Source organism: Plutella xylostella, chromosome 5 (genome assembly GCF_932276165.1).
Source record: "Plutella xylostella chromosome 5, ilPluXylo3.1, whole genome shotgun sequence".
In the NCBI taxonomy this organism is placed as follows: Eukaryota; Metazoa; Arthropoda; class Insecta; order Lepidoptera; family Plutellidae; genus Plutella; species Plutella xylostella.
The window spans coordinates 7122569-7136989 of record NC_063985.1 but is presented as its reverse complement, the minus strand read 5'-3'; the positions used below and the strand labels follow the sequence as shown (position 1 = coordinate 7136989).

Below are 14421 nucleotides of genomic sequence, written 5' to 3'. Positions count from 1 at the left end.
GACCTTCAGCTTTCAAATGTCCGAGAGCGATCTGACATGAACTGTCGCGTAAGCCGCGTCCGCTAGTGTGTCGGCGCCTTTATCAATGTGACAGCGAGTGACAGAGGCAAACTAAGTTTAACAAAGTACTCTGTGAGTGTGAGGCTGACTGACAGCAGCAAGGCAGCAAGCAAGTTTATTTTGCATTTTTGCTGTAAATTTTGTTCAATTTTGTGTTTTCCTTCCCAAGTTACTGTTATTATTTATATGAAAATTGCTATAAAATATCAATAGCGTCAGGTAGAAAACATTATTAATTCAATATTACTGGTGGTGTGGTCAGTTTGTTAGTTAAAAACATTTTATTAACATGTCACTATACGATGATCTTGATACTATAAAAGCTCGAACCACTGAGAAAGTAGCTGGGTGGTCGTCTGGTATTAAGCTGCTTCAGTCTCAACTACAGCTTAAGAAAGCTGCTGTAACGCAACCTAAACGAGAAGCATTAAGGAGGTCTCACCAGGTATGTTAGGTACTTTTAATTAATGTTTAATAGACTTGAAATCGACTGTTGATGAACCAGTCAGAATTTGTCAACTGTATGAGATTAAAAAAAACACTTAAAACATTTTCATTAGTTTACTACACAAATAAATTACCATGAAGTTGTTAATAACCATAATATTAAATGAAAAATATATAGCATTGTATAAAACATAGTTTTGGGTGTAAATAATAAGAAACAAATATAAATATTTACCCTCAAATTCATAGACCATATTGTAAATTTACTACAAGGTTAATTAAAATTTACTTTGAAACACACATATTTCAACTCTTTACATCAGTCAAAAAGTTGAAATTAATATTTCACAACATCAATTGGACGTAGTTACGCAGAAAGGACTCAACCCACACAAACCTAGTTCTGAGATATAGACGTTTTAAGTTCTAATCGGTATTCTTCAGCAATGAAAAGCATCTTATATGTGGAAATTATCTTAAATTATGCATATTTATTGTTATTTTACTATTGCAAATCATGGTGTAGCTATAACGAATATTTATTGAGTTATTAATGAAAATATGCAGTTGGATCCTTTCTCCTAAATTGCTTTTTCTATGCAAGCAGGGAAATTCAACGTTTCGCAGAAAGGATCCAACCAAATATTTATTTTTATAAAATATTTTTTTAAATAACAATATGGTTTTTAAAGTAAAATATTTATATTGTAGACACAAGACATTACTTTTTTACACAAAATAAAAATTATATATCAAAAGTAAACCTATTATTAAATAATTTATATTGAAATGTAATCGGAAACAACATTTCACATCTATATAAAAATCTAACCGGAACTGTATTCCCAAGCGCAAAACTCTGGATCAACTTAACCGATTTTGATATTTTTTTTACAAAATAGAAGCCTACCTTTTTCGTGAGTATCTACGACCCGTTTTTATCCCATAATTTTCAGGATAAACCATGTTGACGGAAAGCAAACCTCATAGAAAAAAGTTGGGCTTGAATAAAATTCTAACCGGAAATGTGTTCCCAAGCGCAAAACTCTGGATCAACTTAACCGATTTTGATATTTTTCTTACAAAATAGAAGCCTACGTTTTTAGTGAGTATCTACGACCCGTTTGTATCCCATAATTTTCAGGATAAGGCATTTTGACGGAAAGCAAACCTCATAGAAAAAAGTTGGGCATGAATAAAATTCTAACCGGAAATGTGTTCCCAAGAGCAAAACTCTGGATCAACTTAACCGATTTTGATATATTTTTTTACGAAAAAGAAGCCCACTTTTTTAGTAAGTGTCCCATCCCATATTATCCCATAATTTTCAGGATAAAGCAATATGAACATAAGCAAACTTCAAAGGATAAAGTTGGACATACTTAAATAAAATTCTCTTTTACTCTAACTTCACTTCATCATCCTCGGTATATTGCAACTATCCTCCTTTTTATGCCTCCGTAGGATATCCGTCGTTCTCTGTGCTTACCATACGATCGCTGAAAAGTGGGATTTCAGCGATCGTATGGCCCGTATCACTTCGACTTTACTTTGCGGTTGGATATTAAAATTTATGTCAAGATGCAGAATAATTATAAATCTCATAATCATCAACCATCATCACGACCTGTCACATCTCAACTGCCGGGGCATGGGTCTCCTTCCAATGAAGGAAGGGATTAGGCCTAGTCCACTACTCTGTCCCAGTGTGGGTTAGTGGACCCCAACACAAGCAAGCTTGTGCTGACAGACTTGACGGGTAATTGGGCAACCCGAATGTCAGATGTTTTCAAGCCGCCCGAAGGTCTCTGAGTAGGCTTAACGACTGCTATCGATTTTATTATAATCATAATGATTACGATTATGCTTCTTGACATACATCAAGATCTGGATATACAAGATGCTCCTGGTTTATTGAATCTGCATCCAACTCCTCAGATGCAGACTGGTTTAGATCTTTAAAAACTACGGCAATGTGGTCATACCATCTTACAAGTCGGTCTTCCATAGTAGCAAGGAGATATCCTGGGGTTTGTTGCATAGTTTATTTGATTCTTTCTATAGATCCTTCATGGCAGCCGCTGTTTGTTTTCTCCAAGATATAGAATCAGACTAACAGCGTTGGTCCTTTTTTAAATTACGTTTGATATTTTGTTCACAAAGAAAATACTCGTACGCAACTCGTGCTTCTTTAGAATGGTAGTCTAGTTCGATGTTAAGTCTTCCTTGGAGAGTTGATCATATGCCATGTTCCTTTAGACATCCATTCTTTCTTTAAGTGTTCCTTGTGCCTTATTATTTCTTCGCAAATTTTTTAAAACATGTCTTTAATGCCAGTGCAGTTATCTTTGATTGAGGCGCGTCGCCCACACTTAGTAGGTTGATGGTATTTGTTGTGGATCTGGATACTAAGTTATCTTCTGACTTCTGGGTCCTGCAGCTTATTTACAGCGAAATCTTTGGCAGATCTTGTGGCCTGCTTCTGAGCTCCCGCTATCGTCAAGCAGATTTTTCCAACCACTAAGTGGTGAAAACTCTTGACTTTAGCAACCCTTCTTAAGTATTTCTAACATCTAGAAGTGAATGTCTTCATTTTCGAATAATCAAAATGTGGTCGATTTGGTTCCCGGTCCGACAGTCGTGTGAGAACCAAGTCACCTTGTGACATTCCTTTGGAGTTACCACCATTAACAATCCTTAGGCATCGTCGCTCGCTTATCAAATCGGGCGTAACTTGTATGAATCTGATAGATGTTTGAGATTCGAGCGACGCTGCTTATGGATTGTTAATTGCTAATGTGACTTGCCCACACTAACATACGGTGCCGATACATGGACGATGACCAACGAAACTGTGCACCGAATCAGAGTTCCACAAAGAGCTATAGAGCGAGCCATGTTAAGTATTTCGCTTAGACGTATTCCCAACGTGGTGATCCGTCAAAAGAGGAAAGTGTTCAACGTCGGTATGCGGGTCGCCGAACTGAAATGGGAGTGGCAGGATACTTGGCTCGTGGGGGGACGGAAGGTGGAAAAATGCGGTGACAGAATAGTGGCCAAGAGACGGAACAAAAACAGTTTGAATCCTTTCTGCCAAATAAAATTTTAACTGTTTTACTAAAAACTTATATTCTATGAAACAACTCAGACAGTTTGAGTCCTTTCTGCTAAATACAAATTGACTTCTTTCCATCAATAAGTATTTCGCTAAAACGGACGGTTTGAGTCCTTTCTGCTAAATACAAATTGTCTTTTTTCAATGAATAAGTATTCCTCTAAAACGACTCAGACGAGTTGAGTCCTTTCTGCTAAATACAAATTATCTTTTTTTAATGAATACTTATTTCTCTAAAACGACTCAGAGCGCTTGAGTCTTTTATGAAAAACTAAATTTTTCATGGTTTCATAGGAAATGCGTTTCTGTAAAAGGACTCAAACAGTTTGAGTCCTTTATGTGAAACTAAAAAATGTGTGTTTCATACAATGTGGGTTGGTCCCCCACATCAAAAAAGTATGTTGTAGTTGGTTTTTTACTGTGTTTGTTTTCTTGACAGGTAGACCCTACATTAAATAGCATGTTCTAGTATATAACTCAATTTTGACGAAGTTGTGGATTGAGGCCTTTCTGCGTAACTACGTCCAATTTTAATACTATTTTTAAGTGTCAAAAAGCTCTATGAATTTGGGGGTTAAGCAATAAGACCACCTTTTGTACCTTAATGAAGTTCTCATGTAATTTTGTAAAGTATTTCTTGGTGTACTACCAAAAAGTACTTTATCTATAATAGCTATCTAACATTTTTATTTGATTTGTTACAATTTCAGGTCCTCACCCCTGTAATAGATTTGAAAAGTAAACCAAAGGAAGATGAAGAACCAAACTCGTACAGTCCAAGCATACAACCAAAGACACTCACAGGAGTCACTCTAAATGTCGGGGACTTTGACTGGAATGTTGCTAATGAGTATGATCCCATGTGGCCAAATGATTATGAAAAAGTGGCCAAGGGTTGGTATATTTTGATATAATTCTATGTAGTACAAACTTATTTTACCAAAAGCTTTTTAAGGATCATTTCAGGATAAATGAAATAAATATGTATTTATAAATATTTAGTACAGTATTCACAAGCTTACTTGAAATTTACAGAAATACAAGCAAAAAGATTAAACACAGACGGAGGCGACAGAACAGATAGGTCAGAACGAAAACGGAAGAGCAGATTTGGTGATGACGATGAAGACATAATCCCAGAAAAAACTTTAGTTGCAATGGTATACTTTAATTACTTATGTATAGTTATAGTAGTTTATACAAATTGTTCATAAAACTTTGTTTATAAAATCTCTGGTATGCATCAGTAATAATTCAAAAGTAATTTAAAAGATTAGCATCAGTAAATCTAAGTTCTCAAGTCGAGCAAAAAACAGCAGCATGGCTGTATTATCCTTTTCTCGAAGCAGTTCAGGCCATTTTCAACCACCCTAAAGTTTAACTTGCTGGCACAATATGCCAAGTGTAAGGACAATACAAGGGTAAATTTTGCTATTTCAGTTTTTAAATATAACTACTCACAACAAATAATATGTCCACCATCCCACACTACTCCAGCATGGTGGACTACTAAACCATTCCTTCATTGGAAGGAGACCCATGCCCCAGCATTAGGAATGTGATGAAATAATATTATAAATAAAATAAATAAATAAATATGTGGGGACATCTCACACACGGCCATCCGACCCCAAGCTAGGCAGAACCTGTGTTATGGGTGTCGGAAAGCTGATATATCTACACAAATACATAGATAGATAGATACTAAATATAAATATCAACACCCAAGACCCGAGTACAAATATCTGTCTTTAAACAAATATCTGCCCCAGCCGGGAATCGAACCCGGGACCTTCGGCATAGCAGTCAGGGCCACTAACCACTACGCCATTCGACCGTCATTATAAATTCTCCAGCAACCAGAGGAAGAGGAGGCCCTGGAGATCAGCAAGCGAGCAGCGGGCGCGGCCATCGCGCCGCCGCCGTCCCTGACTGCCGAGAGCGCGTCCCCGCCCCCCGCGCCGCTCGCCCCCGCCAACGCCTCCCAGGGATTCTCAGTAGGAGGGTATGGAGCCAGCTCTATTGCCGCCAAGATCATGGCCAAATATGGGTTTAAGGTAAGTGTTTATGCATATTTTACATATTCTCTGTATTCATTTATGTTTTGTTCAGGTGGCCGTTAGGCTACAAACGTTTACGTGTCCACTGACAAACACTGAAAATGGTCGCAATCTCAAAAATAACTAGGTACTAACATAATCATCCAGAAATCCAATGAAAAATTTGAAGTAGCTATATGAACGGCATTGTGTTCTGTTAGACATTTTTAGGTACCTTAACAAATTGATACATTATTTGATGTTAGATTTTATGCACTCCTTATCTGTTCCTAGGAAGGACAAGGCTTGGGGAAGAAGGAGCAGGGCATGTCAGTGGCTCTCCAAGTTGAGAAAACATCAAAGCGTGGAGGGAGGATTATTCACGAGAAAGATGGCAATGTAATGCCACCACCTGGATTCGCCATGCCGAATTTGCCTGGACCTGGTAAGAGACTTAAAAATTGTTAACAATTTCCATTCGTGTGTACAAAGGGTTCAAGTTAGTGCAGATGATTGCCGCCAAGATGCCTACTCTACTCATATAACGCATAATACATATAACTAGATACTATCTATTATACTCGTAATTATAACTCTTCTAAGTACCACTTAATATTTTTACAGACTCACCCGGTAGCAGCACTAACTCACCTCAAATGAAGCAGGAACCATCAATCACAGAAATAATGAAATCACCGAGCAAAGTTGTTTTACTTAGGGTTCGTATAAGTTTGACTATAGCTACCACAAGAAAACATTGAAATGCTCAATACTAAAGTGATTATACAATATCATAATTTGAACTGATAGTCCCAGCTTCTACAAGAAAACATTGAAATGCTCAATATACTAAAGTTGTTATAGAATATCATAATTTGTACTGATAGTCCCTCAAGTTGAGCTTTCGAAAAACATAATATCAAAATTAGGCCATTGTGTAAGCTGCACAGTGTTATTAAAAAAAAACTTATAGAATATTATTTTGATTTCAGAACATGGTTGGTCCGGGCGACGTCGACGAGGAGCTAGAGCCTGAAGTGAAAGACGAGTGCAACACAAAATACGGTGACGTCATCAAAGTGGTCATCTTCGAGCTACCCAACGCGCCGGCCGACGAAGCCGTGCGGATATTCGTTGAGTTCAAACGCATCGAGAGCGCAATCAAAGCTGTCGTCGATCTAAACGGAAGATTCTTCGGCGGAAGACAAGTGAAGGCTGGCTTCTATGACGTGGAAAAGTTTGCAGGATACCAGCTTAATGATTAAAGTATAGATGAAGCAAAAAGGTGTTGTTATTTCCGTAGAGGGTTTACAGCTGCTGTGTACGAATAGAGGCCACTGGGCACCCCTCGATTTAGGTATTATTTCATGTTTAACTTTAATTAAATTTAATTAGCCTTACAAAGCCATATATCAATTAAAATTAAATTATTCAAATAAATACGAGACTACTACATATTTTTTATGTTAGGTCACCTGATGCATAGACTAGAATATTATAACACCTGATGTCCGAAATGAGCATGTAAAGCAACCGGTCCTGCGCCTAGCTCTCTCCAGTCGTGTCGGTCAATCCGTCCCATTGGACTATGAGAGTGATGGAACAGAGAGTGCTCCTGTGTAATGCGCACACACTTGGGCACTATATTCTACTCCTGCGTAGATGGCTGATCTCAAATGAGATTGGCCGCCGTGGTCGAAATTCGGCTAGGAGGACATTAAATTATGTTAGGTAGAATCAGATTTTAAAAAATAAGGTCATAGAATAAGAAAACTAAGTATATTTTTAAACATTTTCTATATTTTTTCAAGAACACTCCATATAATATGTGTATAGTAATAAAAATGCATTATACTTAGTTCACAATCATAAAATATAAATCAGAACTTTATAATTGAAATAAATTTATTACAACTTAATTAACATGTTTAATTGTTTCTTTAAATTTATGTTTTAAATAGTCTCAAAATACTTAAATAAATATCACTGAAACCTATAAAACGATAGCATTTATGCGGTCAAGCGTAATTACACGTAAAAAAATAAAAAGGTAGGTATAATAAGCACCATTCCAGTAGGCACACCATTAAAATCAATTTACTGCCCTGTAGGTCAGTCACTAAACTCAGAATGAATGTGTGACGAGCTTAGACAAGTAAATATCGCTGGTGACAAGAGACATCAATGATATTACTCAGTTTAATGGATGACCTATATACACCCTACAATTCTACATATTATAGAAACCCTGAAAGATAAATTACCTGTTATTGATTGTACTTACATTAACTGAGAGAAAATGTCGAAATGCATGGATGGCTAGATAATCAATTAAATTAAAGTTATTTTCTAATAAAGTACCTATACTGACTCTATATTGGTAATAAACAATATAAAGGTATATTTTAAATTCATAAAAAGGCACAACTCTGCCGAAACACTACAGTAGACCAGACTTAGATTTTCATAAACATTGAGTAGATACCTGTACATCATTCTTCGTTACATAAATTATTATGATTCCATTATGTTTTGACTTATTCTAAGAAACTAAAATAAATAAATAAAGCAGCAAAGACCCAAAGATTTAAAGCAAAATACTGATCCAATATAATTAAAATTATTATTAAAATAAAATTTAGTCCTGTGAATTCAAACGTGGACCGTTGCCGAACATAGTAATACTTATTTATAGTTCAAATTCAATATTATACATCACGCTATGGAAAGCATAAAATATATAGTTTTAGCCCAGAGCTTTGGCGGAAGGCATGTTTGGAAGCGAAATGGCGGCTTTGACAAACATTACAGACAAATTAACACATTTGCCGTGAGAGTAAGAGATTATTGTCGGAAAAACCTTATTTAAATACATATATTACAAATCATTTTCATAGAACTATTAATATTTGAAGACATGTAGGTTACTTCAAGTGTAAGGTTTCATAGCATTACGTGTTGTGTTTTTTTCATCTTATTTACTTACATTGATAAATAATAGATGCTCTGAATTTACTGTAAGAATACCCAAACTTTATGAAATCTTATATTAGAGCTAAACTTATACATTTTATTTAAACGGGATGATTTTAATACATAGATTTCTATTTTCATCTTCAACAGGATTTTTGGCCACAGTTTATTAGAGATAGAAAAATTAATTAGTCAAGCCAACTTAATTTTTTTGGACTGTGGCTTAGTTACCAATTACGTAATTATTCATTTTAGAATTTACTGAGATTCGATAAAGTAACGTAAGTATTCGTTAAGATTATTAAAATAGATTTGCATTTTTTTTATGCATAACTGATATTATGTAAATATATATTTATATGAATGTAATATATGTTAATTAACATTTTTTATGACATAGACATACATAGATAAGGTATACCTTACAGTCTAAAACATAGATATTAATTATCATTATTATTACCTTGCGTCAAATGAGAACAAGTTTAAAGCGTAAAAAAGTAAAAGATTCTTAAATCAGTTTGTGTTTATAACATACCAGGCCGGTCTGATTCTTTATTTCCCGCTTTTTCAAAGAACATGAAGTCCTGAAACAAAAACAATTATGTTATATTCTGAAGGCTTCATGTTAGTAATACTAATTTAGAATGGGCAACGCATTCGTCCGTCGACACGCACAAAAGACTGTCGCTTACTGTAATTTCACTTAACTAAGTCGAAATGGCCATATAATCACCATGCACCTATGAAACACCTGCGGGTAGGAGGGAAATAGCTACATACAAAGCGACGCCGCATTTGATTCAAGTAAAACCAAACAAATACCAGTGCGTGCCGCCGCCGCCGCTACGCCCCCATGCGTCGTGGAAGCGCCAACATACTTAGATTAGGGCGCAAGACGCGTACTTCAAAACCTCGTGACCTCTCGAGCGAGCGCGGGGGTAACTTGTGACGTATTGAGACAAACGTCCAGTAGATACCATAATATCCATAACTTAAATATCCATGTTATAAGGTGGAATTTCACCAAACGCTTAACGTTTTTAGTAGCCTGTCAAACGTCTGTCAGTAAGTACAAAATGTATTTAAAATTTGATTTAAATACAATTTTAAATACGTTTAGCGTTTGGGGTCACCTAAATGGACAGTTGACTGGCTAGGCAAACAAGAGAATACTCACAATGAGGAAGCAGGCGCCGATGAGCACAGCCTTGATCTTGACGTCCAGGTCGAGCGGGAACGAGATGCCGAAGTAGTCGGAGTCGGTGAACATCTCGCGCGCCAGCCCCGACCACTGCTTCGAGATCTTGCCCACTTTCGTCTCACCGTCTCTGGAGTACACCTGGCGGTGGAAGGAAGTGGTGGCTGTAGTTTTTAAAAGTAAACTCAAGATAGTTCTGTTTTAGTACCGTTTATAGTCTAGAGATTTCATTTTTTTTAAATTCTTTCTTCTATAATAAGGGGGTTAGGGTCTGTTCACACATCCCGGCTTGTAGAGAAGAACAGATTTTTATATGTGAAAGGAACCGGTAAAGGAAGGAACGAAGCAATTGGTAAAGTATACAAAGGACACTTGGATGGTGGACTTCCAGCGTAAACGCGACTTCTTCCATTAAATATTCGTAATTAGGTAAACGGAGAGTTTCAAGCGGATGACGCATACGTTTCATCGACGAGATAAATATTTTGTGAATACTAACATCACAAAGCCCCGTCCGACTGAATTTTAGCTAACTATCGAAATAATTAATAACAAATTTAATATTTTATTACTCTGATAGTGAAACAATACTTGTCTGTATAAAATTTTACTAGTAATGAATATGAACACGTTCATTAAACTGAGATAACGTTATCAGCTACACCTGGGTTAGTGTCGACCACCTCTGTATTCAACAGTGTGTGTCAAAGAGGGTATGAAAGACATCAGAAATTAGGTCAATCAACTATGAATTTACTTTTGGTTTAAAGATTTTCTTAACTAAAATGGGTAAGTACTGAAAAACTTCGTATGACGCTCGATCAGCGATCGAGTGCCAAGCTGCACTACGTTTCTTTTTTAAATAGATCTTTAAATTTGTTTTCGCTACGACATTTTCTGTAAGTATTTTATCTCATAAACGTACTTGCATTTGCATCATAATCTAATGAATGATACAAACTGTAACTCAATTAAATAAGTCACCAACACTCGGACCACCCACACCGCACGATAACCTACTAGGTACCCTTAAGACATACAGAGTGTTGCAAAAAGGGTATACTAAGCCGAAACCTACGGGTGCAGCATGTTAATCCAAGCTAAGCCCAAAAATTAAATCAAGATGTCAAAATTCGCTAAAATAAATATATTCATAGAAACTTTATTGGTCACGTGACTTTTTACCTTTAAATAAAAAAAACCAATCACGCAAAATTACCTTAAACTCGATGTCCCCACAAATGGAGAACGTGCACACCGGCCCCTTGATCCTCAGCACCACGTCGCCGGCGGCGTCCTTGATCACGAACTCCGGCTTGCAGATAGACCACTGCTGCTGGATGGAGCCGATGACCGTGCCCGGCGGCGAGGACACCTCGAGGCTCTGCAGCCAGCACGGGCAGAAGCACGAGTCGCACGCCAGCGGCCGGTACAGGTGGATTATCTGTGCGATTGTGAAATATAAAAATAAATACTTAGTCATGCTGTGTAACTTTACTATTGTTAGTAGCAGTTCAGCAAATTCCATTCCGTTTGCAGATATTGAAGTTCAGGTGTCCTTTTAATGAAATATTTTTAGGAAATACAGCGTGAATTAGGTAAATTCACAAATGTTTCAATCGGTACAAATGTTTTAGGTACCTTTTTTCTACAAGTTTTAATGGTTTTTAAGCATGAGTCGTTAGCAAATTACAAAATTATAAGACACGAAATGTAGCTCATTAGGTTCTACTTAATTAAAAACTACCTAGAAACTTGTTTGTGGCTACACCTAAGTAGGTACCCCTCGAAGACAACCGCAAGACGGAATAACAATAGGTATTGAATTACGAAACGAAGAACCTTATCTAGATGAGATTACATTTAAACTAGTTGCTAACTGTACGAATTGACTTCACACATACCTCGTTTTGGAAGTTATCCATGATTTTCATGTCGAACGGTCGATTCGGTCCGCAGCACATTCTCGTGCAGCAGTCGTTGTCTTCGACGGCATAAAACACTTTCTGGCCGAGGCTGTTCTTGATTGTGTACTTGTTGTTTGTTTCGAATCCAACGAAGGCTTCCAGGAGCTCTACCTTCTGATGCACAAGTAGCTTGTCCACCATCGTGAGGTACTCGAGGCCAGGCGGGCAGTTGGTCGGCGCCTGCGGGACCGGCATCCAACCACCTGGAATAAATCACAGTGTCAATTATTATTTATAAGAAGGTTTAAATTTATTTAACTAGAGCAGTTCCAGGAAAAGACTATTTTTTAATTGTGAGATATTGATAAATTCTTTACAGGGTTTAATGAAGCTAGAGTCACTGTTCCATAACTTTCATAATCCAACGGATTGACTGACACGATTGGATGAAATTTAGGTGTAAGAAGAAAATGTATTTTCGGCTAAATAACAGAAACACAAAAACCTACTAACCAAGTAAAATCTGGATCACACAACACAATAAATATTTAAAAACAGAGGATATCAATCAGAGCAGCATGATGTGCTATATTCCATCTACTGGTACACATGTGTCCTTTTTTAAGATGCACCTCATTTCCTCTTCTGTAAGGAACTCCTCATACCCTTCATGGTTGGAGGTGAGTAAACTAGAGCAAATCCTTTTCACACTTCTTCTGATACTTGCTACACTTAAAGTTCTTAAATACACTGATCTGTTCCTTATCTGCCTAACAAAGGAAACTTTTTTTGACAAGAATTCATTTATATTTTGCCAGTTTGTTGTTTCTACAACATTCTTTGGCACATCTTCTTCCAAAATAACAAAATCAGGTCTTGAACAATCACTCAGAGTTGAAATTTGAAATTCCTTTAGTAACATTATTTATTTATTCACTCAAACTAAAGATAGGTGTTCCTTCTTAGGACAATTATAGTAAAATAAAACAATCTAAGTCAAATGTAATAATAAATTACCATTATCAGCACTCTCCAGTAATGGCAGGCTATATAAACAACATTATCACTAACAAGTCATTAACTTAGTTTGTTCAATGATGTTCTTAGCTAAGTACAAATATTTACTGTTATATAAATTCATATTTTAAGAACATCATAATACATACAATAATAATACCAAATTCTTCTGATTATTTAGGTAACATTGCGAAATTTCAAGATTAATGTTACTAAATAATGTAGGCTTACATTTTATTATCTCAGATCAAATAAAAAGTTTATCATGCAAAATAAGAATTTCAAAAGATAAGTTTTGAGAAGAAACAAGAGCTACCTATAAATAAATTATAGCATCTCTAACCTGGTGGGCCCTGAGCTCCAGGCTGCTGGACCACCGGGGCAGGGTACCCCTGAGGCTGAGGGTAGCCTTGCGGCTGCGGGTACCCCGGGCCTGGTTGTGGATAACCAGCTCCTTGAGGCTGTGGATACCCGGGCCCTGGCTGAGGATATCCTGGTGCAAAGCCTGGTTGGAATCCCGGCTGGAAGCCTGGTTGAAAGCCAGGTTGCATTTGCACGGACTGGGGCATCGGCATTGGGACTGGGTTCTGAGTGGGTGGTGGTCCGGGATACCCAGTTTGAGCTGGTGGGTAGGGTGATGACTTTGGATCATCAGGTGGAGGTGCATATCCTTGACTAGGTGGAAAGTTGGGAGAGTACGGAGTTTGCTTGTGTGACATTTCCAGGGTTTCTGAAAATTCAAGAGGATTATAAAACATGGATAGTAGTGTAGTACATATACCTACCTCTAGGTATGTTGATATTACAGTGCAAATTACTTTTATTCTACATGCACTTGTATCCGGAATACACATGTATGACTCATAAAGAGACCACTTTACATTGTGCAATTATAATGTAAGTAGGTGATGCAAACCTTATCAGTAATTATTGATTTATATGTTTATTCATATTTCTGTTTATAAAGTCAGTTAAACAAAAGTATAAATGGCTCAAAATGATAAATTGGTCTGCTGTGATTGAACATGGTAACGTAGCAGGCCCTCATTGTGAGTAATGAGCACTATGGGCAAGGATCATGCAAGATTGGTGTATTATTATGACTAGGAAAAGGTAAAGTTATCGACGTTATCGTTACATTCCGAGAAGCCTAGCCGGCAAGTAGACCGGCGTCGCGGGCGGCAACCTGGAGTATTATGCTTGTGCTTGGTGATTGACAATCAAAGGACTTATAAATAAGAACTTATCCTTTGATTTGCAAGTAGTCCGTAAATGTGACTCTAATTATAACACTGTTAAACTATCAAAAAATCAACATTAATTATGAAGGTGTACTTACACTCGGAAATGCTTCCTTCGTTTGAAGAGTGATAGAGTAATAACCGCTCAGCTTTTCCTTAGATTTCTTAACAATAATAATTATGCAGGTATAAATGAAAATCTAAAAAAATATTAAAAATAAATACAATACATTTTTTTCACTTCGCATTCGCAAGTGGCCACCACAGAATAAAATAAATAAACTTTTGCTTGTGTCTTTCGATTTTCGATCATGACAGCTGACTGACATATTATTATTCAACATTTTATTTGTCATGACATTAGAATAATAACTCTCGTCATTTTTATAAACCTTATTTGTCTGAAAATTCGTTTATTAAC

At 36.7% G+C, this 14421-nt stretch overlaps 2 protein-coding genes across 3 annotated transcripts; one reads left to right on the top strand and one right to left on the bottom strand.

The window, feature by feature from the left end:
- Window positions 1–132: 132 nt before the first annotated feature.
- On the top strand, window positions 133–6945 carry LOC105385932 (splicing factor 45). The gene is made up of 7 exons (XM_011556394.3): window positions 133–505; window positions 4333–4516; window positions 4658–4782; window positions 5479–5679; window positions 5956–6106; window positions 6286–6380; window positions 6654–6945. Exons 1-7 carry the CDS (start codon window positions 350–352, stop codon window positions 6924–6926), a joined length of 1185 nt encoding a protein of 394 aa, XP_011554696.3. The 5' UTR covers window positions 133–349; the 3' UTR covers window positions 6927–6945.
- A 1707-nt stretch (window positions 6946–8652) lies between these two features.
- On the bottom strand, window positions 8653–14286 carry LOC105385933 (phospholipid scramblase 1). 2 transcript variants are annotated; one of them, XM_011556395.3, is made up of 6 exons: window positions 14099–14286; window positions 13103–13489; window positions 11740–12005; window positions 11055–11279; window positions 9815–9976; window positions 8653–9221 (listed from the first exon to the last, which is right to left on the bottom strand). In XM_011556395.3, exons 2-6 carry the CDS (start codon window positions 13476–13478, stop codon window positions 9162–9164), a joined length of 1089 nt encoding a protein of 362 aa, XP_011554697.2. In that variant the 5' UTR covers window positions 13479–13489; window positions 14099–14286; the 3' UTR covers window positions 8653–9161. The 2 variants fall into 2 exon arrangements, with proteins under 2 accessions (XP_011554697.2, XP_011554698.1); XM_011556396.3 differs by lacking the exons at window positions 13103–13489; window positions 14099–14286 and adding an exon at window positions 12256–12823.
- Window positions 14287–14421: the final 135 nt, after the last annotated feature.

Coding starts and splice junctions, on each gene's coding strand:
- LOC105385932 (XM_011556394.3), top strand. CDS start 350: ATGTCACTATACGATGATCTTGATACTATAAAAGCTCGAACCACTGAG. Junction 5,680..5,955: donor TGGCCAAATATGGGTTTAAG/GTAAGTGTTTAT, acceptor ATCTGTTCCTAG/GAAGGACAAGGCTTGGGGAA. Junction 6,381..6,653: donor GCAAAGTTGTTTTACTTAGG/GTTCGTATAAGT, acceptor TTTTGATTTCAG/AACATGGTTGGTCCGGGCGA.
- LOC105385933 (XM_011556395.3), bottom strand. CDS start 13,478: ATGTCACACAAGCAAACTCCGTACTCTCCCAACTTTCCACCTAGTCAA. Junction 11,280..11,739: donor TGGATAACTTCCAAAACGAG/GTATGTGTGAAG, acceptor ACAATCGCACAG/ATAATCCACCTGTACCGGCC. Junction 9,977..11,054: donor GTGGGGACATCGAGTTTAAG/GTAATTTTGCGT, acceptor TTCCACCGCCAG/GTGTACTCCAGAGACGGTGA.